Genomic DNA, 25,474 nt, shown 5'->3' on the forward strand with positions numbered 1-25,474 from the left:
AATTAAATAGTCTACGGAAATTTTTAAATTTCCTTGTCTATCAATATATTTGCTTTATAAATTGTAAATATTTGGTGGAAAAGAAATTTCATAGTAAAAGAGCTACTTATATAGCTGAGTTTCAACCCTACAAACATTTTGTGATATTAGCTGATAGTCAATGATATGAGAATCAGCAGTTAGGGAAGGTACCATTTTACCACAGAAGACCACTTACATTGTTTCATTTAAAAACACTAATTTATAAGGTAAATAGATGTTAGTATAAGTGAGCTCTTACCTGTCTCAGTGTCCCAGAGCTTAAGATACCTGTCATAAGCTGCACTGAGGAACTGTGTTCCTGCAGTATTAAAGCAGATGTCCCTAACAGCTTTACTGTGACCTAAAGGCAGAGACAATAGAAATGGAGGTGAGGTGAAGTATGTTCTTTTAAAATATAAGCACCATAAGAGAAACAGCATTAAACAGTATTTTTCAAGCCACGCTGTGAGTCAAAATCACTGGAACCCCACATGCTGATTTACTGACTCAGAATATGTTATGTGTGGGCTTGGGAATGTAGGTGGTTTTTTTCCCCTTTGAAAAGCTCCTCTGGTGATTCTGATGCACAAAATTTAGGTAAGAACCAAAAGAAAAGAAACTTTGTTTTAAAAAGTCTCTCATGCACTCTCCTAATATGTTATACATACAGCTGATGACTAAACAGTCAAAAGAATTTAAGGAAACATAATAGTCCATTTATTGCCAATGAAAGAGAAATGGCTGGTGACGATTTGAAAGTTCACTCTGAGATTACTTGCCAAGCTGGAAGTGAAAACAAAGTGACCTAAACCTAAGGTTCATGAAGTTGTGGCCTTTGTTCAATAATTGTCTATTTCTGTGATCACATTCCCGAATTTCACAGAAATGGATTCAGAATCTCAGAGACTAAACCTTTTTGAAAACAAATATTAACTATTATTTAGTTTTAAAATGGCATTTGACAATAATGTTAAGGTGCTTTCCTTGGAAATCAATCTTGCCTGACCAGTGAATTCTTCTGAAAGTTACAGAGGCAAATAAATATGATTAAATGAAAGCAGAAACTTTCCTACTTTTTACCATCCCACCATGACAAAGACTGCCAAGCACAATTGTGCAAAATGTGCATGGCACAAATTGTCAGCCGTACCCAGGGGTCCTGAACCACTACCACCGATGACCTCCAGTCATGGCAATTAGGCATTCTTTTGTACAGCAGGAGTCCCAGTCAGAGCTGCTATCATCTTTCTAAGTAGGAAATTTTCAGTTTTCCACTGAAAAACTGCCAGTGCAGGGGAGACAGATGGAGATCAAATCCCCTATGTCGCAGGAGACATTTTGTTCCCTGTACCTGCTGAGAGCCTTCCCACAAGTCTTCTGGGCTGCCCTGGCATCTCGGGCTGCATTTGTGCAGTGAGGCCCTAAAATCGTAACAAAGCACTGGCAAATGGACCCCCACTTAAATCTAAAAACAGAGCCAATATAATTCACACAAATACCATTTCAATTTGGTACAGTTAAATTTCAAAACATAACTAGCCTTCACACAAAATCTGACAAAGACAATAAACTAGTATCTACCAACAAGGCTGTCCTCTTTTTGGCTTTCTTTCCTTAAAGGAATTCTCTCAACCTTATCTCTTTATCTGTTTTTGTTGCCAATTCCCAACCTCTCTGCAAAGCTCAACATCTGGCTATCTAATTGCTTACTGGACATTTTTATCTCAATATCTCAAAGGCAGCTCAAATTGCATTAGTCTGAAATCTCATCATCTTCCTATGATGAGTAGCACCATCATTCCTCCAGCCACCTGAGAGTCACTCTAGATTCCTGCCTCACTCTTATCACTCACTTGCTAACCAAGTCCCATTGGTTTTAACTCTTTTTTTTTTTTAATTTCTATCTTAAAATTTATTTTTTATTTATTTATTTTTACATCTTTATTGGAGTATAACTGCTTTACAATGGTGTGTTAGTTTCTGCTTTATAACAAAGTGAATCAGTTATACATATGTTCCCATATCTCTTCCCTAACTCTTGATTGTTTCTTTCCTCTCTCTCTGCTGCTTTAGTTCAGGCTCTCATTATCTCTAATCCAGACCAATGAAATAACCTTGTAAATCACTTTCTTGCCTCCAGGCCTGCCCCACCAAAGCATCCTCCATACTGCCACTGTGATCTTTGTAAACTTCAAATCTGATCACGTTGCTTTCCTGCAAGAGCAGTTCAGTGGTTGGCTTCCCAAGGCCCCCAGGACAGTCTAAAGGTCTTTCATACTCTGCCCTCCTCTACTGCTTTTCTCCACTGTCATCTCTTACTGTATCCCTCAGGCTAACAATTCTGAAGTATAAGTGGTTCCCTCAAAGCAGCATGCTTTCTCATTCCACTCTTGCTTTAGCTTCTGCTGCTCTCTCTTCCTAGTTCTTTGTCTTCATGGGGAGACTTACCCCTCCTTCAAGACTCAGCTCAAGTCCATGAAGGCTTTCCTTCATATCAGTGTAGTAAAATTACTGTTAATGTTGTTATTGTAGTTTAAAAAGTATTTCCAAACAGATTTATAGCCAGAGAGAAAAGTATTACCAATAAATGTTCGCAGACAGCGCCTGTCTCCATAAACCTCCCATAGCTGGAGAAAAAACAACACACAGAAACATTAAATTTAATACAAGACTTCGATAAAATGACAACTATCAATCACTAACAAAAGTCGTATGCCAGCTATGTATGTGCAAATCTGTGTGTGTACAGGTTATTTAACCAAAGGCATTATATATCATTAAACATACTGTTCAGTGCTGTTAGTGACTTGCACTATTTGGACTACACACATAGGCATGTGCACACACATACACACACACTTTAAAGCTAAACTCTGAAATCAAGAGAACTTAGATGGAGCTTATACAGGTGGTTTTCATTTTCTTCTTGTTCTTTTCTGTATTTGATATATTTTCTATGATGAAAAGTTTCTACTTATGTAATACTATGAACTACTTTTAAAAGAATTATATGTTATTAAAATGTTATTATAACATTTTGGTACTGAAAGGTTTTTTTTTAAACTTTTCTGAAGTATTAACTTATAAAAGCTGTTATGAAAATGATAATCTAGACTAAAATATAACAAGTTCATAATTCTGATCACATCTAAAGTGAATTAATACAATAGCTTTGAAACTACCTTTATTCTTGCCTGCCTCAAATCCAGTCCTTGACAGTGTTGCTAATGATCTAACATAGAAAGCATTTCCTGGCCACCCAGTGCCAACAGGATAAAGTCTCAGTTCCCATAGCATACCAGGAAAGGACCCCAGGTCCTGGTCCTTTGCCTTGATTGTAGTCATTCTATGCCTCTCAGATTTTAGACTCTAGCAGTCACACCACTTGCAGTTTTCAGCACATACCAAGCTGATTCATTCTATTTACTCCTCTCAGACATACTCTACTCCCTATGCCCTTCCCCTGCTTACTTAGTTACCTTCCTATTGAGGTATGCTTCCTCTCTGAAACCGGAATACCTTGCATCTGCCTCTACAATGATCATTTACATCATAACGAAACAATCACCTTAAGAGCAGGGACAGTGCCTAAACAATTTTTAAAAAATTTTATTTATCTATCTATCTTATCTATTTATTATTTATGACTGCACTGGGTCTTTGTTGCTGCACGTGGGCTTTCTCTAGTTGCGGTGAGCAGGGCTACTCTTCGTTGCGGTACGCGGGCTTCTCATTGTGGTGGCTTCTCTTGTTGCCGAGCACAAGCTCTAGGCATGTGGGCTTCAGTAGCTGTGGCACGCAGGCTCAGCAGTTGTGGCTTATGGGTTCTAGAGCATAGGCTCAGTAGTTGTGGCTCACAGGCTTAGCTGCTCTGCGGCATGTGGGATCTTCCCAGACCAGGGCTTGAAACCGTGTCCCCTGCATTGGCAGGAGGATTCTTAACCCCTTGCCACCAGGGAAGCCCCTAAACAATTTTTCATCCTCAGTCCTTTGCACATAATAGGTACCTAATAAATGTTTACAGATGTGAACAAATTAAATTCTATGCTGGTCAAACAGAAGACCTTAATCTCAATTAACATAGTCTGTATAAACTGCAAGTTAAAGGAAATAAGTCTTTTTACTCCAAACTGTTGTCCTGTCATTTTAAGCCACTAAGTTGAGGCAAATGCCTAAATGGTTGCTCTCATCAAAAAAAGCTGCCTTTATATATTGTTACTACCCATGAATTATTTACAAAGAGTAAAATTTTCATGAGTTAACTTTCCAAGACTCAAGAGCACTATAGGGTTGATATTTATTGACCAGTATAATGATCCAGACACAGAAGACATAAAAAAGATAAAAACCATGCTTCCAGATTTAAGTTTTTAAAAGGCTTTCCCATATTCAAGTTGACATGTATTGGCAAGTGAGTTTTTCTACCACACATTCTACAGCTGAACATCAACTAAAGTTGGACCTTCCCAAGACTATAAAAAGTGTGAGAAGAGGCTGGGAGCAATTCTGCTACTAGCATTTAGAAGAAAAAGGGTGAATTACATTATCTGCTCTCTAAAAATGGGTTTTCTATCACATGTCCTCTCTACCTTTAAGGTACTAAGGAACAAATGAACTCAGATATCTAAAACCTCTATAAAAATGCATTATTGGTGATTAAATATTTATGTGCCTGAAGCCAATGTGATTGATTATGTCCTAATCAGCTATCTAAGCTTACAAAGAGCCTAGCCAAGGGCCTCCCTGGTGGTGCAGTGGTTAGGAATCCACCTGCCAATGCAGGGGACACGCGTTCGCGCCCTGGTCCGGGAGGATCCCACATGCCACGGAGCAACTAAGCCCGTGCACCACAACTGCTGAGCCTGCGCTCTAGAGCCCGTGAGCCACAACTACTGAGCCTGTGTGCCACAACTACTGAAGCCCGTGCACCTAGAGTCCGTGCACCGCAACGAAGAGTAGCCCCCACTCACCTCAACTCGAGAAGGCCTGCGCGTAGCAACAAAGACCCAACGCAGCCAAAAAATAAATAATAAATAAAAATTTTAAAAAATCTTAAAAAAAAAAAAAAAAGAGCCTAGCCAATTGGACCACAAAGCCATATCTGAATCCATGTGTTTGGAAGCAGTTCATAAACTGCTGCATTCACAGGGCTTAAGAGAAAATAATTAGACTCTAATTGCCTAACAAACCCAGATTTATCTATAATAACCGAATAGATTTAACCAAAGCACTAGCTTTGTAGCACTCCTACTCTGTTACTGAAAACTCACCTTAATTTTACAGTCCATGGAACAAGACAGCAACAAATGGCCAGAGAGAGGAAACAATCTGACTGCACTGACGCCCTGTAAAAAGGAATTAAAATTATCAGAAGCATTTGAAATCTCAGCTAAAATTAAACAGAAGGGAAAGACAGTGTATTTTTAAGCCACCTAATTTACTATTTTTCTTCATTCTAAAAATCATACCCTAGAATAACCTTCGTTAGTATTCTAAGAGCAGCCCTTTGGACGCTAAGCTTTTCAAGATTTTTTTTTTAACCTTCATTACCGACTTCCTCACCCAAGGGAATTCTTGGTCAATCATGTTACTAATGCCCTCACTCCTCTTCCTTCTTTTACTCAGTACCTTTGCTCTTTGCTAAGAGCTGGAAATTATCAGTTGGAACAGTGCAGATGACAAAGAATATTAACATCAAAATTTTCAAGTGTCTTGTCTCTGCATTAGTTTAAGAATATCATAGTGTATAAACCAGGGAGCATCTAATCTTCTTTGAAGTGTGATAACTCTAATTGCTAAGGTAAAATTATTGAGGCTTTTGTGCTAGTACCAGCCCATTACTCACTGACTTGGTGCCCAAGAGGAAGAATATTATGGCAGGAACTTGGAGGCAAAGGCCTGGGCTACCATAAGGGGATAGGACACCGAATCATGAATGCTTATGTCACGGCCCAATCAGATGACCTTGAAGACTGAGTATTCACTTGTGACTCATATGTGTTGGTACCGCCAGAGTCTGACTCCGGTTTATCTTCAGTTTGACCTCCCTGTTCTATCTTGACTTCTCTACATCTTTACTAGAAATATTGAATGTCCCACATCAATAGCTGAAAAGTTACGCTGGTGTCACTGTTATACATTACAACAAACAAAAACAACCAATTTGCTTACCTTTGTGTGTCCGGACCACACATGAATTTGTTTTTTGGGAAGATAACACTTCTCAGGTGGCACAGGTGACCGCAGATTAACACCAACATCCTGAGGTATGTGAAGATAGGACCTGCCTTGATAGTCATACATTTCTTTAACTGAAACAAGAAAGCAAAAGAAAGTAGTGAACAAATAAAAGCCATAGTCATGAAATCTACATTCTTAAAATAATAACAAACATTTTATTCATAGGGATATCGTTGCGTATCAAGGTTTTGGTAAAAATACTCTGATGATGTTAAAACCAAGAGTCAGCTAAAATTTAACTGCCTGAAATCATAGCTGTTATTTACAATTAGTGGTAGTATTTTAGAATCCCTAAATATCGAGAGAATATCAGATCTTTACATAAGCTCTTACTTCTTTATCCAGTTACATATTTTAGTGGCATATACAAAGACTCCACTGCAGTACAATTACAGCGAGAGAAGAAAAGATAATACTTGGGCCTTGTGAGTCATTGGCAAAGAATCAGAAGCAAAACAGGATAAGAAGGAAGTTAAAACAAAAATATATCAACTATCCTTTTCCCTGCTTTCCTCCTTTATGTCCTTCCAGGTTATTTTTCCAATCTCTTTTCTACTTTCAACCCAGATTTTACAATAAAGTCACATGTGAGAATTAAATGACATAGTATATATAAAGCATTTAGTAGCATGCTGCACAGAGTAAGTACTCAATAAATGTTGGCTGTTATTGTTATTATGGCCACAAGCACCACAGTACTAAATAGACTCCTTGGAGATAAAACTGGAGCTTGAGAAGCTAAACGTGACCTCGTGAAACCTATATATTTGATAAGTGATAAAACATTAGAATAATCAATACTATCAGAACTGAATTATTCTTTTAGTCTGGTAGTCACTACATAATTTCCCCAATATAACTAGTTACTAATGAACCAGTCCCCAATATAACTAGGTACTAATGAACCAGGTAGAGTTTAGAATATAATTTATTTTGGTGAATATGCATTTCCTTCTACAAATCAAAGTAAGTATGAGAATCTTAATATCCAGTCCACTTACATGAAAAACAAAGTTTATTCTTTTAAAGTGTAATTTAGTAACAGTTACGAACTGTGATCATACCTGGAGAATATTTGGCTTGGGTTAAAAACAAAAGGTTAAAATGACTGGGGGAGGGCTTCCCTGGTGGCGCAGTGGTTGAGAGTCCGCCTGCCGATGCCGGGGACACGGGTTCGTGCCCCGGTCCGGGAAGATCCCACATGCTGCCGAGCGGCTGGGCCCGTGAGCCATGGCCGCTGAGCCTGCGTGTCCGGAGCCTGTGCTCCGCAACGGGAGAGGCCACAACAGTGAGAGGCCCGCGTACCGCAAAAAAAAAAAAAAAGACTGGGGGACTAGTTATACATCAAAAAGAGTCAACTTTATCTTAGGAAAGAACAGACTGTGTTCTTTATCTACCTTTAAAAAAAAATTCATTAGCACTTCAAAAAAATCATCTGTGGCTATCTCTTTAATTAGAACATAGAAGAGGTTTGCTATAATTTCTTTGGGATGCAAACTGTCCAATATAATTCTTAATAAAATGAATTCTAGCAGCTGATTAGTAAAGGCAATACATATATTATGTGAACAGAGTAAATATCTGAAAGTTTATCATAAAAATGAGGAGGCATAAAAAATATATTACCATGTAAGATTGTCTTTTCCTCTCCAGGTTTCTCTTCTTCCTGTTTGCCTTTTTTCTGCCTCTTTGCTGTAATTTCATCCAATTCTTTTTGTTCTTCCTAAGGGAATTAAGGAGTGAACTTTTAAAATGGATGTTCTAGAACCCCATCCTGGCCAACATTGGTCATAAATTCTTTATAATGAGGCACACTTTTTGGTGAGGCAACAGCCGCAAGTATGTCTCCCAGGATAACAATCTCAACTCTTTGGCAGACTACAAAATGGCACTAAACACACAGTGGGTACTAGTTAATACTTCTAAACTCATTGTATACAAAACCTATCCTTCTGGGACACCTAGAAAGTAATTTGATGTATTATGCTAATTATGTAAGTGAAAAGATGAGGCAATTAGAAAATCTAGTACCAGAAAAGACAGTGAATTTAGTAGATGATGTTCTTCTTCAGTAAACAGCTTTTAATAGTCATAAGGATATAAGCAGTGACTACAGATTTGTGACACAACTTTTGTGGGAGAAGCAGTAAAAGCAAGGTGGGGTAGTAGTAAATCCTTGTAATAACTGAGAAGTCAGAATAAATAAAGAGCAGCATATATGTATTACTGAGACAATTGGATGTGAGATACAGCTAGAATGTAAGCTTCATGAGGATGCGATTTTCTTAATCTTTTCCACTGCTATATCCCTATGACCTAGAACAGCTCATAGAGACAGTAGGATTAGGAGGTGGAGAGGGGCAAGTAGGGTTTTATAGTTTTACTTTATAAACTTCATAATATTATGAAAAAAATAGACATACTACTTTGTTAAAATTTTTAAATAATAAATAAAACCCATCATGAATTCTAAAATCACAGAAAGGCTGATTCTGTAATTACTATCTGAATATCTGGCATCAGAAAATCAGCTACCATAGTACCTTAATAGTATTATCAAGGTGATTTTTATTAAAAATTGTTCAATATTGTATTTTAATTAAAAAGTATGGAAGATAATAAATCAGAAAAATATAAACAAAAATTATTCCAAAGAAAAACAAAGGAATTATTGTATTTTCTCTATCAACTAAGGCAGAGAAATTCTGATGAGTCATTTGGTTCTCTAAGGAAGCCTCAAGTTTATCAATATAGGTATCCTTCATAGAGACATAGCAGACACCTGAATTGGCAATGAAAAACACAACAGCTTACTTCTGAAGGTTTGGCTACATCTTTTTCATCCACATATTTTGCCCACGGTCCCAAGAAACCATCAATATTAGATGCATCATTTTCTTTGAATTTTTTCCTCTTTTCTATTTTCTTCTGACCAGTTTCAAACACAGTTAAACCTATATTAAAAACAAAAAAGCAGAGATCATAAATATGGATATTTTCTAAAGAAACAGCAATATATATATTTATATATATTTATAAACACAAAATATTTAAAACACAAAGTGAAACCTACATGAATCAAGATACACCAACTCATGCTATATAAAAAGAGACTCAACCTTCTGGGCAAAGCAGCTTTCTAACACTGCAATATGTTGCAAATTCTAGTATATGTGAAGGAAGAGAAGACCCAGCTATGTAATCCTGCAGTGGTACACAATCTTTTTAATTAATCACAGATCTTTATCAGTAGATTTTACCACTTTTTGAAAGAAACATAGCAATTTAATAATGCTAAATAATGATAAAGTTACCTTTGAAAGCAAGAATAAACTAAAATTTCTCATTCAAAAGCTGAATTAGATAAAATTACATTAAATAATTTTTCCTTGCTTCACTTGCTTCGCTGTATTGTAATGCAACAATGTAAATTAAAGAAGGTTTCACAAGAATCTGGTACTTCTTCCAGGTGATCTCAATCTAAACTTTACCTCTAATACCATAAATCTTAACAGTAAGAAGAAAAGAGGAAAGAGGATGTTTCTGGTTGGGATTCTCATTTGATCAGTAGGAGGTGGCATGCTGTGTGTAGTCATTAAATTGGAAAAAGAAAGGTTTACGGGAGTCAGTCACAATTTAACTGTTAACTGAGAATCTAGCTACATAAAGATGTAGCTTGTAGAGGTCTAACAAAGAGAAAAGCTTAACCTATATTAATTCAAATCAGTTTCCTTTAAGCTGTGTTGTAACAAAAGGTTGTTAAAATCCTATTTTAACAACAATCTAGCTTATAAACCAAAGGTAGCTTGATCATATAGGCTAGCGGTTCCCAACTTTTTTGGCACCAGGGACTGGTTTGTGAAAGCAAATTTTCCCATGGCCCGGGGGTGGGAGGGTGGGGATGGTTTGGGGATGATTCAAGTGCATTACATTTATTGTGCACTTTATTTCTATTATTATTACACTGTAATATATAATGAAATAATTATGCAACTCACCATAATGCAGAATCAGTAGGAGCCCTGAGCTTTTCACTTGCCACTCACTGATAGGGTTTTGATATGTCTGCAAGCAGTTGATTTATTATGGTCTCTGTGCAGTCAGACCTCTCTGCTAATGATAGTCTGTATTTGCAGCCGCTCCCCAGCGCTAGCATCACCGCCTCAGCTCCATCTCAGATCACCAGGCTTTAGAGTCTCATAAGGAGCGCGCAACCTAGATCCCTCGCATGCGCAGTTCACGGTAGGGTTCGTGCTCCTATGAGACTCCAATGCCACCGCTGACCTGACAGGAGGTGGAGCTCAGGTGGTAATGCAAGCGATGGGGAGTGACTGTAAATACAGATGAAGCTTTGCTCGCTGGCCCACTGCTCACCTCCTGCTGTGCAGCCTGGTTCCTAACAGGCCACGGACCAGTACCTGTCTGTGGCCCGGGTGTTGGGGACCCCTGATATAGGCTCTAGAGTTACTAAGTGCCTTCGTACAAACAGCATACTCTTTTTCTATCGAACATTTTATGGATGAGATTCCAAGGGGCCGATGAGCTTTGTGGCAAGTTAGCATTTAGAGTATGATGCTTTGTCTTAAAATAAGTACAAAATGAATACAAGTATAAACATATGTTTTAAAACACATATTCAAACTCAGACTTCAAAGCAACCCTTGAAAGACAATCTCCACAGACATGCACGATGAGATTTTTTCCTGCTCTCTTAAAATGGAGCTTGACATTAGTGTTGAGAAATAAACTGCTAAAATCAGATATACATTAGTTTTCATTTCTTGAATGATTTCCACAGGACTGGGACTGTGCCAAGAAATCACTCCCCACCCCCCAACCCCGCCACTACAGGTACGACTATCTTCCTTACAAGGTTGCACACCTAGTAAGTGGCAAAAGCAAGCTCCAAACTAATATTTCTGTACATTGCTCTAAACTATATCCCACTATTGTCTCAACTTAAAAAAAAAAAAAATCAAGAGATAAATTACATACTAGTTTTTCCCTACTGTCCAAAGTCAATCTACAACCAATAAGTATAGGTATATATATTTGATATTAAATATTGATATTTCAAATAAATTACCTTGATTTTTTTCCGCTTCTTCTACAGAACCAATATACTTAGTAGACACTTGATGGTTATCTAATGAAGGGTCCAAGGCATAACCTGAAAGGAGAAAAGTACAAATTACTGACTCCATTTTTTTCCATTTACAATTCATTTTGATTCTATACACATTTACTCATTTTACATTTTCCTTCCCAGATGCTGAAAATGGTCTCTTTTTTTGTTTGTTTTCTTGTGACTTTATTTCTTCCTTATGTTCTGAAAGTATTACAGCTTCCTTTATCATCAGGATGTACACACCAATAATTCTATCACAAGCAAACCAAATTTTCGATTGTAAAGTTGCTTGTGCAAGATAATTTCAAAGACCTTTCATTGTGTTGGATCTCTCTGAGCTTATCTCCAAGAGTTATCACTTTACTTTTATCACATTCAACTGTCCACTGTTACTCTGAGGACTAAGCCTTCTTTCATGAGCTATGTTTCTATTTAGAATCATTAACCCAAATCTCAGGCTGGACAATGAACGACTTCAGTAGAACAGATGAATCTAGCATATTGACATTACATTACTAAGAGCCCGTTAGGCCAAAATATCAAACTTTAGTCTTAAATTTTCTAAGAGCTAAAAATATATGTATACATACATTCAGGAGTTTAGAAATCTTTTTATTTTTGGTAACAGATAATGCATGGTTTAGTTTATCAAGTTATATAAACTTTTAAATAATTTAAAAAAGAAATAGGGTAAGAAGAATTACATAAAATTTAGCTATTATTTTGGAAATGCTATTCTCAGTAAAGATAGTCTTCCCTCCCAATTTAAAAATAGTATATTTCTACTTCATAAATCATTATTTATATTCCTTTGGTAAGAGCAGTAAGGATATCTATTAGAATATTTATGTACTCCTTCAGCTAGAGTGTGTAGGTACATATAAATGTAGTCTTCAGTGGTCTATGGGAACTTCAGGAAAGAAAGTCTGTATTAACTCAAATCAGTTTTTCTTCAATTGGGGGTGCTAGTATGATAAATGTATGGTAAAATCAGTTTTAGTAATAATCCAGTATATTCACAAAAGAGAGCTAGATCATTAAATCAGTCTATGGCCTACAACCCATGTGAACAAGCATGAAATACTACATAAGAGTACTTGCGCATTTTTTTTTAGCGGTACATTCTAGTGAATATAGCTAACAATTAAATTTTCTTATTTATTTATTTACATTTTAATTTTCCAGCTGAAGATTAAAGGGAACTTCTTTTGGGAAAAAGAAAAAGATTTGTCATTAAACATACTTTTCAGACAAGCTAAGTACGTAGGTACTCAACTCACCCTCATAATACGCTAACACTGAACCAACCACCTAGGTATTAGCTCATTTGCATATAGTTTTTCTTTTAGTATTAAAATATGTTCTTGGCCTGAGGAGAGAGCTTGATGGCAGAAAGAAGCTTTGCAACCTCTGAAATCACAGGTTCAAATCCCATGAGTTATTTTATCTTTCATCTCTTTGACATAGAGAATAGTGTTTAGTGTTCTATAAATTATTTTTCTAAAATGAGACTTCATAAGGCTCATGTAAAATTTAAACATACCCTAAGTTAAAAATCCCCATCTCAACCATAAAAATTTATCTAAAATGTAATTCTGTCTTGAAGGAGATATATATCTACACAAATGGCATTGCATTATGTGTTTAGGGAGATGGTGTAGGAGGCAGAGAGGGAAGGGAGAACTCTGGTTCTTCTTATGGTCTCTGTGTAAGCACCAATTGCCAGCTCATCTGGCCTGGAATTTCCTCTTCTTCTGAGGAAAGGAACTTATGTTCTCCTCCTTCTCCACACCCTCTGCAGTAAAATCTTTACTGCCACTGTCACCATTACCACTACTGCCTCCCACCCAGGTAATTAGGGGATAATAGTATTTTCCCTTTACTAATAAGGGATGTTAAATATTTATCTATTGATAAATGTCTTACTAGAAGTTAGCCAGCAACAGAACAAGATATAACTCTAACACTACAGAATTTTAGTCCAATTAGTTTTCTACCAACCTGTGTCTCAAATAAGTGAATATATCTATATTTAAGTTCTGAAATATTCTTATCTATCTTTCTGAAGCTTATTTTCCATTTTATCTTTTTAATAGAATTACTGTTTACTTTTTTTTAATTTTTATATTTATTTTCTTTATTTTTTTGGCTGCGTCGGGTCTTAGTTGCAGTACACAGGATCTTTCATTGCAGCGTGCTGGCTCTTCATTGTGGTGCGCAGGCATCTTTCTAGTTGTGGCGTGTGGGCTGCAGGGCACGTGGACTCTGTAGTTGTGGTGCGGGGGCTTCAGAGCACGTGGGTTCTGTAGTTTGTGGCATGCGGGGTCTCTTGTTGAGGTGCGCAAGCTCATTAGTAGTGGCGCATGGGCTTAGTTGCCCTGTGGCATGTGGGATCTCAGTTCCCTGACCAGGGATCGAACCTGTGTCCCCTGCATTGGAAGGCAGATTCTCTACCACTGGACCACGAGGGAATTCCCAATGTTTACTTTCTTTCTTTGTAGTTTTACTTGAAGTGGCTCTAATAATATTAGTTTTATTGCTAGATTCTTAAGATTAGTAATATTAATGTCTCAATAGGTAAATGAGAAAAGACTGTAAACAATTTGCAAAAGAGTGATTACAAATATATAAAAAAAACCTTCAAACCTCACTAGTAATCCAAAAGGATAAAGTTAAAATAAAGAAATACAATATTTTGACTATCAAATAAACAAAGGAAAAACAATCATATGGATCTTGAGTAAGGAAAAGTAGGATTTTTATACATGGTGGTGGCAGTAAAAGTTGGGAGAATTCTTTTGGAAAACAATTTGACAATATATAACAAAAGTTTTAAAAACATTTACATTCTTAGATCCACTTCTGGAGATTCATCTTAATAACGAAAAACAACCCATAAAGTTTTATGCACAAACAAATTCACTACATTTTAAAAAGCATTTTACTGCAGCTTAAAATATACATCACCACATTTTAAATAATGAAAACTAGAACCACCTTGCAATCTAAATGATACAAGAATTTTTTCATAAATTATGACATCTTCATTCAGCAGGGTATTTTAAAAAATCATTTAAAAATGTTAATAAAAGCTTTGTGACTGCCTGGAGGGGTGGGATAGGGAGGGTGGGAGGGAGGGAGACGCAAGAGGGAAGAGATATGAGAACATATGTATATATATAACTGATTCATGTTGTTGTAAAGCAGAAACTAACACACCATTGTAAAGCAATTATACTCCAATAAAGATGTTAAAAATGTTAATAAAAGGGTTTAATAAAGAGTTAATATTGAAGTTAAAACTCAGTTAATAATGAGTGTGGTGAAACTACGTGTGTTTATTAATTAAAAAATTTTTTTTTATTGGAGTATACTTGCTTTACAATGTTGTGTTAGTTTCTGCTGTACAATGAAGTGAATCAGTTTAAACGTGTCTGTTTAAAATTTTCCACTTTCATAGACTGGTGTGGAGAAAATCATGAGTGAAAGGAGGACAAAGGGGAGAAACCTCACTGAGAATCCCCAAGAAAGACCAGTAAGGGCACAGGCCAGAAACCCAAGACAAAAAGGGAGGAGAACAGGACAAAAGAATTCATACAAACCACTGAGAGACTAAGAACTCAGGACAAACATGATAAATGGGAGCTAAAAGCAAAACTGTAGCATAAGTAAATGGGATGATACAGTAAAGGAGACTGTCTTCACAGATTAAGGAATAGAGGTGGCTGTGATAAACTAAGTAAAATAATACACTTAGATTATAACACTGCTATAACCATTTAAAAATGGTTAGAAAAGTAGGATCAGTGTTCTATATCCCAGCAGAGTTATAGAGTGATAAATATGAGACTTAGGTAAAGATGAATTCCTGGACTTCTCAGGTGGTACAGTGGTTAAGAACCCGCCTGCCAATGCAGGGAACACGGGTTTGATCCCTGGTCCAGAAAGATCGCACATGCCGTGGAGCAACTAAGCCCGTGCGCTACAACTACTAAGCCTGCGCTCTAGAGCCTGCGAGCTGCAACTACTGAGCCCGTGTGCCACAACTACTGAAGCCCGCGTGCCTAGAGCCCATGCTCCGCAACAAGAGAAGCCACCGCAATGAGAAGCCCCGGCTCGCTGCAACTAGAGAAAGCCCGTGCACAGCAACGAAGACCCAACGCAGCCAAAAATAATAAATAAAATAAATTAATTTAAAAAAAGCTGAATTCCTGTGCCATCTCCTTCATGTCTCGTAGGTAAGAGAGACATGTCTTGTGTCTTATACAAGATATAAGGAAGGTTTGCTCCCTAGTACTTTGCAAATCAGAAGGTAACAGAAAGGTCTCATAGCGTTACATTCCATGTGTAAGAGACGAAAAACTCAGACAGGAATTACTATCAGAAGCTAGACAAGAACTTGCTATGAGAAAATAAGACTTTTAAATTAACAGAAGCTATACTTGCTTAGTACTTGGGGATGAAGAAAAAAAGACTGCTAAACTTGAGGTTGGTTAACTTGTTTATTAATTTAAGTTCAGATAAATGGTTCTCAGTTCTAAGATTCTCATAAGGGAGACAGACATACATTACTTAATTTGCAAGTGGCTACTCCTTTTATTCCAGGCCATCTAACATAGTATATACCCCACATTCCTTTTTTATGTCTTTGACTCACTAAATAGTTCAATCTCTGTTCTAGTCCACCCCCTCTTAATGGAAGAGGCAAAAAATACCAGCTATTATTTTTCCAAGTAAGCTGTTTCTGAACTGGCGTCTAAAGCCAACTGAATAGCTTTCAATGCGATAGGATAGTTCAAGAAAAGTAGGTATCTGTGTGAACTTAATTTGAATTTTTTTCACCTGTTCTATTTTGTTTTAAAGATTTAAGCTACCTAAAATATTGCTTAAGGCCCTTCCTTCTAAAGTCTAAAAATAACCCTGCAGAGTCTTTAAAAGTCCATTTTATTATAGGCTAGGATATAATAAATTCATGATGCAATAGAATTGATTTTTATGTAATGCACATATACTTTAGATTTACATGGGATCCCTTATACAATCAATGGGTACAATGCATTTATAACCATTTTATTGGACTGGAAGTGTCACTGAACTCTTTTAGGAGATTCCAGAGGTATAAAGTCTTTGCTATGACTTTTGGCACCTGTTAAGTCAATTATAACCTAGCCACAGTGAAATATAATTTAATATATGTCAATCATTTTACAACCAGTTTCCAAGAACATATTGTGGATAAATAAATAAGACTATCTGTACTAAACCTCTAAACTAATTCACGATGAATCAGTTTGCATGGCTCACTAAAAACTAGAAAAAAGTAATTTTCTAACATTAGAATAATTATGTAAATTGTAATATAAACCCATCAGTGGATATTACATAGCGCTTAAAAATAATAAGCTTTGGGGCTTCCCTGGTGGCGCAGTGGTTGAGAGTCCGCCTGCCGATGCAGGGGACACGGGTTCGTGCCCCGGTCCGGGAAGATCCCACATGCCGCGGAGCGGCTGGGCCCGTGAGCCATGGCCGCTGAGCCTGCGCGTCCAGAGCCTGCGCTCCGCAACGGGAGAGGCCACAGCAGTGAGAGGCCCGCGTACCGCAAAAACAAAAACAAAACAAAAAAAAAAAACAAAAATAATAAGCTTTGAGATTATAAAGTAACATTGAAAAATGCTTATGATAGAATATTGAATTAAAAAGTTGCAAAATCTTCAGTTTAGAAGGATTATAGCTCTGTAATACAAATATGTATAATAAAAAAGACTTGGAGGAATAAAATATCTACTAAGAGTAGATATTTTAGTATAGTGGGATTATAGGTAACCTTTTTCTTCTCTTTCCTAAATGTTTAAAATTTGTTTATGTTATTTTTTAGTGAAAACAATTGCTATTAAAAAGCATCACCGAATACATAACATTTCACATGATACTGCTTTCTCAGCTTTATTTTGGGTGCTATCTTATAATAATGGAAGTTAATCATAGATAGGACAGAAAAATCTGTTTAGAACTTTAAAAAAATCCTATAAGAAATAAAAGGAGGAGGTATTAGAATTTTAACTGCAAAGAAAACTAAATGAAAATAAGAGACAATGTTGCTGATGTCTAAAAATGTGATTATTAAATCTCTTGTTAAAGAAGTTCGAAGTTTTCTTTTTCAGTTACTCTTTGGGGAAGAGAACATCAGCGTAAGTAACTAATTCATAAAGATCACAACTACAACAGGCATAAAAACATTCTCAGTTACTTTGCTCACCCACCCTACCAAAAAGCTCTTCAAAGCAGAAGGTGATCAGTGTGTCTGTCAACCTACAGATGTAGATTATGGGAAGAGAAAGAAAAGGCACTACCAAATATGGACAAAGCTGATATAAGTGACCAGACCTAAGATCTGTGGAACCATCAGCAAGGACATTTTTATAAAGACCATCTTCTTGTAGAGGGGATCCCCAGCCTTGTATGCACATTAACTTTCTCAAATCCCACCACTGATAGGATATAATTATTTTACGCAATGAATGTGTGGCCATTCCATTTCCTGATATCCCTCAGTAATCAACAGAAAACTTTTCAGAGATAAAATCTGAGCAAGAGAGTAAAGTCAACTAGTACATAAGAAGATAAAAATATACCTCTTAACACTATCCGGTTATTTACCAATTTCAACAGCAGTCTACATGCAACAGTCATTCAATAACAAGTGTTCATTAAAAAGTACAACAGAGAGGGCTTCCCTGGTGGTGCAGTGGTTGAGAGTCCACCTGCCGATGCAGGGGACACGGGTTCATGCCCCAGTCCGGGAAGATCTCACATGCCGCGGAGCGGCTGGGCCCGTGAGCCATGGCCGCTGAGCCTGCGCGTCCAGAGCCTGTGTTCCGCAACGGGAGAGGCCACAATAGTGAGAGGCCCGCGTACCGCAAAAAAAAAAAAAAAAAGTACAACAGAGAATGTTCTGTTTTTAAGACCACGAATATTTCTAGTACTCAGAAATCAGAACAGATTTAGAATGACAGCTAAAAATATTAGTGCACCTTCCTATTTGTATAAATATTTATAGATGTGTATAAGAAAACATACTACCCTTTTAAGGAATCCAGGTTAATAAATTTAAAAAGCCAGAAGATAAAATCGATTATTGCGTGCACACGCGCGCACACACACACACACACACACACACACACACACACCCCACTTCTAATAAGGTTTAACCTGAAACTCGTGTATTATCTTACCGTATGTGGCAAAAGTTCTTCTTTGCTGTTCAAACATAAAATCATTGATATGGGCTGGTTCAGCATATCCAGAAAGCATATTTCTAGGGGCAGCCATTTGCTGTGTTCTGAAGGGATTTTCTGGTCCAAACTACAATGTTATAAAAGAAAAACAAACAAACAAAAAAACCCAAATTCTCAGTGTATAAAGCTAGAATGAGTAGAATTGTTGTACAATGTATTTTTAACTCTAAATCATCAGGGGCCCATTAACCTGTGTGGGAACCTGCTTACCTCCCATGGTTTAGTACAACTGGACAATGGCTGGTTAGCACTGTTTGGCAGCCACCAGGACTGGAGAGGAACCAGCTCACCCAAGCCTATGTGTGGCTATTGAAATTTAAATTAATTAAAATATTCAGTTCCTCAGCCATACCAGCCACATTTCAAGAGCTCAACAGCCACATACAATTACTGGCTACTACATTTTCATTATTGCAGGAAGTTCTGTTTGACAGTGTTGCTCTAGATAATTGAGACACACTATAGTTTTGTCTAAACGATGATTTGGGGGATTTTTGGAATGGTACCATGATGTAATTTAAAAAGCACATGTTTCTCTGCTACTAGATTATGAGTTCCTCAAAGGTGGAGACTTAGAACCGTCAATACTTTTCATAGTGCCTGGCATATAGAAAGCACTAATGAAGGAAAGATTAATCAGTCTCACTGGGGGCAGAAGATAGGAAATAGACAATAAAAGTAAAGTGCTTGAAAAAGTCCCTAGGAAAAGACATTACAAATGTAAATAAAACTTCTCCATTCTGAAAAGTCACACTATGAAAATCTTACACAAAATAGTGCCATTATTAGCTATATGTTTACAATGTTTTGAGTTTCCAGAATGGCTTTCCAAATGTTATTTAATTTGATCTGTACAAAAATTCTGGAAAGTTAAAGAGGTATTCTCTTTCTCATGTTAGAAATGGAGAAAAAGGTCAAGATGACATACCTTGCCTGCCTAAAGTCACTAATGCTATTAGAAAAGGTATTGGGAAGATCCAACTCTTTTCTTTCCAGTTTTAAAAATAAAGAATAAATTGAACTTCCCACTTTGGAAACAGTGGAAGTAGACAGGATATTTTTATTTGAATTCTGGAAGGTCAACTGTCATAATAAATATTTTAACATTAGAACATCTTAGGTCACTACCATTTGAAATCACCTTTTCCATGATACACTTCCAGAGCCATAAATATAAATTATTGACCTTTCCTTAACCAGAATGTTGTCTTCTCTACATATCAACATTATGCTATGCATGAAAATCTGAATTTGAACGTTAATTTGCCTTATAATTTTTTCTGCTTTAGAAGAAAATAAATTATTATAATATTCCTTTCTATTGACAGCTTCCATTTCTAGGTTTAAAATGATTCAATCTTAAGATATCTAATTCATATATAAAGCTTTTATTACTATTTATTCTAAATTATAATAAAGGACAGGGCAAGACTTTATAGCCCGTATTAGTTCTTCCTGAGCTGACGGGTGGAAATGTAGGGGAAAAAATCTAGATTGCTGAATGCTGGAAGTTACAGTTAACTTCATTCAGTCATGAAATTTATTACAAAAACAAAAACATCCATAAAATTAAAGATAATAAAATGACTTAAGTTGACTAGATGATCTAATTGCTATAGTCAGTTAACATCTGCAAAGCAGCATGTGATATTTCTGGGAGTAAAAAATTCCAAAATGATAAAAATCCCCATTGCCTATATTGTTACTCCTATCACATATAATAAATTACCAATCGTTATGCTTATAATTTCCAATTTAAAAAAGGAAAGTACAATTTCCATATTCTAATTTTATTAAAATTTTACAAAAAGGGAATAATTCTTCTACAGGTCATACATATCAAACTGCCTGCATCTTTTAAAGAAAAATTCTCAGTGTTAAGAACTTCGATTTCTATAAGAATATAGATCCATATATTACAGCAAAGTATATCTTGTGGTACTCTTCCTAACACTGTCTAAAAATTTAAACGTGCTTATATTTTATACATATTTAAGCTGAGACAAGAAAAAAATCTTCCACTGATATAGGAAGCTGCCTGGGGTAGGCTCATCTACTTCTGGCTCACCTTAACTTTCTGGTTACTGGCAGCTATTGGAGCTGACCTCAAAGACATTACATGTCAACAGAGGAAGGCAGAGAATGTTATTGAGCAGGACTCAGCTCTTACCAATTACTCTCTCAGATGTTCCTGGTCTGTGTGAATATGCAACTCTTAATTCTGGGTTAACCATTAAAAAAACAAAACGATGCATATTTAAAAATACACAAAACTGATTTCTAAATGCTTCTTTTAGACTTTTGGTAGTTAAGTCTAAGCCTAAGTTTGTATACAAGTGATTTTTAAAAATACATATTCAAGTTAACTAGGTATGAGTATTTAATAGTTTTTAGCTAATATAATATTGAACTATATCACAGTCAATTACAATTGTAAATCTCCTATATAAAATATACATATTTAAGTTTTAATTCAGACATTGCACCAAAAAAGAAAATGTTTCTGAGGTAAGTAACCTTACCTCTTTCATCTCAGTGAAGTAGTGATTTATTTATAAACTTGGGAGAAAAGAGTTTTTAATTTAAGACATTAGTTGATAAATCTAAGAGATCCATGTATTATAAGGCAGTGGTTCTCAAGTCTTCAGCAGGCAGAGTACTTGAGGGTTGATGCCTTAGCAGTATAACATCACAGGAATTAAGAAAATTCATATAAGTAAAAATTGACTATATGAAATCATAACCATAAATTCACATATAGGAAAAAAAACCCAGGTTACTGAACAAATAATCATATACTCAAGTTGCTGTATTAAGTTTTCCATTAATATTCATTGAAGTAATCAATGTATAAAACATTTATAAACAAAGTTTAAGGTGAGAAGAGCATATTAATTTGTTATTTTCTATAATTTTGGAAAAGATCACCACAATTCAATTTTATTGGCAGAATACCTCAATCTTGTAAGACATAAGCACAGTTTAATTATTACGATAGTATATTTTATTAGTGGTTCTATGACCTTGTGCCTCAGTTCCCTCATCTATAAAATAAAAGAGCTGATCTATATGACTTCTAAAGTCCATTCTAACATTAATATTTATAGCAGCCCTTTTGGCCAGATTTTAAACGGTAACTGGCATTTTCCCCCTCTAAACTTTTATAGTTTTTCTATTCCTAAAGTAATATTATTTTAAGGAGTCTGAAATTCTCTCTGAGGCTTATGGGCTTTATATGAGTCTAGAGAAGCTAACAAATAGACTTTTCTCTAAGCGGATCCAACAGGATTGAGTGAAATGAAGAAAATCACTAGACTAAAACAATGGCTATTATGTCTTCAAGTTCCTTCTGTAATTTGAGAAAGCTTATCTGGATAACTAGGTAGATCAACTAGGAAAAGTCCTTGGTTGGGAGGGAAACAGAAATTTATAAAATAAAATAGCCAATTTGTTAGTTTACTGAACTAATAAAGTCAAAACTGCACCTTCTAAATGGTCTTATAGTTATGGTGTGATTGTTAAGTATGATCTGGACTCAAAGCCTCAAATATGGCACTTGCTGGCAGTATAATCTAACAGTTGAATTCCTCACTATAAAATAGGGATAAAAGTACTTACTTCATAGGGTTGTAGTGAGGGCTAAAGGAGATAAGGTATACAAATCCCTCAGTGTGGTACCTGGCATAGTGTACTAAATGGTAGTTTTATTTTATTAGTCTCCATCCCTGTTCTTTTCCATCATGCAAACCTTTAAAATTAATCTTCCTAAATATTCATCTATTAAATCAAGACCAAACTCTTTACCTTGGCCCCTAAAGCCTGTGCAATACCGATTGTACAAAGTACTCTTCTAGCCTTATCCCGTTCTCTCTGCTGATAATGACTAAAACACTACTGTTCTTTAGATTTTATGATTTGGCTCATGCTGTTCCCCTCTGTCTGGAATCTTTCCTCACAAAGGCCTATCTAGCCATCAATGCCAATAATATTAACAGAAATAACAATAAAGGCTATAATTTATTAAATGCTTATTCTGTGCCAGACAGTTTCCTAAGCACATCGCATATTATCTCATTTATCCTTATAATTTGGTAAAGTAGAAATTATCTTCATTTTACCTGTGAAAAAACTAAGATAATCTAAGGTCACATAAGAGCTAATAAGTGGTCTGTTTAGCCCCACATCTCATGTTCTTAACCTGGATTGTATCACTTATTTCAAAAAACATTTGCCAGTTACAAATACTTTCATGGAACTTTTATCTTTATAACAAGATGCAATCTCTCCTTAAACTTCACTGGTGCTTTAGAGGCACTATAGGAAATAGTGTGGTCTCCATCTTTTTTTTTAAAAAAGCACTTAGCATGTCCTCTCTGGTAAACATTAGATTGAGAAGAAGGATTAAATCTTGTCTCTAATGATGGATTCTCAAAATATGACAACTTGAATTTCATCCAGCAAAGTTCCTGGTAATACCCTTCCAGACTTTGCCAAGTTATACAGACCCTAGTCATAAAGTTCAAAGTTGATAATTTATTATGTCACAGACAATTCCTTAGAAAAATTATAATTTTTCTTCACTTTTCAGTCCCATCACTCTTTCCTTAAATTGTTGACAATAAGCACTGAAATGTTCCTGACATAAACTAGTTGATATATTTAATGTGAGCTTCCCTAACACGGGAAAAAAAAGAACAGAAAATTAGACTGATAATCCCCAAAAGAGAATGATAAACATACTGCCTCGTCAATAGCACCAAAAATTTTTTGACCTTTTGAATTTTTCTTGAAAGTTTTGAAAACTAATCATACAGCAATATATTAGTTATGCATAGGATCTAAAAATTTAAGAAAAACAGGCTTCATAGAAAATACACTGACACAGGAATGTCATACACCATGCCACTTCCAAATTTTCTTATTTTCTAAAGTTAGTGGCTTAAATTGAAGTACTTTACATTAAAAAAAAATCATGCAGCGTGCCAGTGCTAAAATGGTTCCAAGGGATATAAAACAGCCTATAATTCAACAGGTTATAAGGATTTAGGAAATAATGGAATAAAATAAAAAATGTACCAGTCTCAGAGCATGAGAATGAGTTTTTTGCTTATTGTACACTTAGGAGAACAGCTAGAGCACTAGCACTGACATCCTTGGCTGTGCTATACATTTCCATTGCCATATTTTAAGTGACTATGGAAACCTAAGCAGGCAAAAATTACATGAAACAGCTTTATCAAAAAAAATAAAAATAAAAAGACAATGACTATATGCTAAAAAATGAAAAATATTAAAAAGTACTTCTTTCTCCACCAGGGTGCAATAAGATATAGCTCCTCATCTCTATCTTTAAAGTGCTCTTAAAGATCCTGCTACTGAAACCATGTTATTATTTCTTATAATGATCTTTTTCTGATATCTGTATCTTGTCAGTCAAGCATTCTTTTCTCCTTTTTAAAGGCTAAATACCTAGAAATCTAATCTTTTCTACAAAGACTTTCCTAAATGGGCAATTTTCACTATTTCTGCTTTTTTTCTTCTTCTTCTTCAGCTTTTTTAAATGCTTCCATCACCATTTATCATCATCAGAAAAAAGAATCCATAAGATGTCTGACTCAGAGCAAGCAATAAACCGTGTGACTACTTCTGAGCAGTGACCACGTCAGTATGGTACCTCTTTTTAATGTTTAACACAGCAGCATTTGTCACTAGATGTTTCATAATATACTATGCATTAATGATGCTAATCAACCAAAATTTTTTCCCTCACGGTTAACTTGTAATACTCCCTTATCAAAATTGAGAGGAAGATGTTAACTAAGTTTGCATCTAAGAATTAGATATTATTCTTACAAAAGCATACTATTCAAATTTTGGAGAATAGAAGGATATCTTTTCCTTTCTTTTTTTAATTGAGATATAACTAACATATAACAGGATATATTTTCTAACAGTTTAAATAGTATACTTTCATCAGAAAACATTGAAAATTTCACCAACTGTTTATCTACGTATGTATAATTTAAGTACTATAAAGCAAAAGACGCTCTTAACTATAATACGTTTTCTTACCTCTGGAGCAAACATGGTCTCATAGGTAGGATTATACTGAACCTCTTTGACAGCAGGGTCAAGGTGAACTCCAGTCTCCAAATCTTCCTACAAGAAAACCAAACAAACATGAAAGATACGACAAGTATTTTAGAAACTACATTAAGGTCACACTAGCCATTTTAACATCACTTTTATGAAGATTACACTAGTGCTATGTGATTAATATATAATTCTATATATTAATGTATAGAATTATATATAGGTCTAATAATCAAAGACTAATAAAAGTAATATAAACAGTTATAGAGGTTAGAATGCATAACAAAAATTCTTTCTTTCAAAAACAATGACTTTGGGCTTCCCTGGTGGCGCAGTGGTTGAGAGTCCGCCTGCCGATGCAGGGGACACGGGTTCGTGCCCCGGTGCGGGAGGATCCCACATGCCGCGGAGCGGCTGGGCCCGTGAGCCATAGCCGCTGAGCCTGCGCGTCCAGAGCCTGTGCTCTGCGGCGGGAGAGGCCACAGCAGTGAGAGGCCCGCGTACTGCAAAAAAAAAAAACCAAAAAACATTGACTTTATTCCATATGAACAAATTAAAATTTCTAGGTAAGTTAATACTACTCAAAGCCCTAAAGTAAGAGAGTCCAGCTCTTTTTTATGAACTCAAAAGACCTGATTTTCTGGTTCCAAATTCAGGAGAAGCATTCCTTTATTCAGCAGACCTTATTAGATATGTA

General features: G+C 35.9%; 1 protein-coding gene across 1 annotated transcript in view; it reads right to left on the reverse strand.

The window, feature by feature from the left end:
- Positions 1–25,474, reverse strand: part of CDC40 (cell division cycle 40) — a 57,081-nt gene that overhangs the window by 12,345 nt on the left and 19,262 nt on the right. Inside the window, exons 3-11 of the mRNA XM_065889235.1 lie at positions 24,757–24,843; positions 18,622–18,751; positions 11,348–11,431; positions 9,076–9,215; positions 7,888–7,984; positions 6,193–6,332; positions 5,292–5,366; positions 2,603–2,648; positions 281–382 (exon numbers count right to left, since the gene is read on the reverse strand). Of these exons, the coding sequence (XP_065745307.1) occupies positions 281–382; positions 2,603–2,648; positions 5,292–5,366; positions 6,193–6,332; positions 7,888–7,984; positions 9,076–9,215; positions 11,348–11,431; positions 18,622–18,751; positions 24,757–24,843 (901 nt within the window). The remainder of the gene's footprint in view (positions 1–280; positions 383–2,602; positions 2,649–5,291; positions 5,367–6,192; positions 6,333–7,887; positions 7,985–9,075; positions 9,216–11,347; positions 11,432–18,621; positions 18,752–24,756; positions 24,844–25,474) is intronic.

This window comes from Phocoena phocoena, chromosome 12 (assembly GCF_963924675.1).
Source record: "Phocoena phocoena chromosome 12, mPhoPho1.1, whole genome shotgun sequence".
Taxonomy (NCBI): Eukaryota; Metazoa; Chordata; class Mammalia; order Artiodactyla; family Phocoenidae; genus Phocoena; species Phocoena phocoena.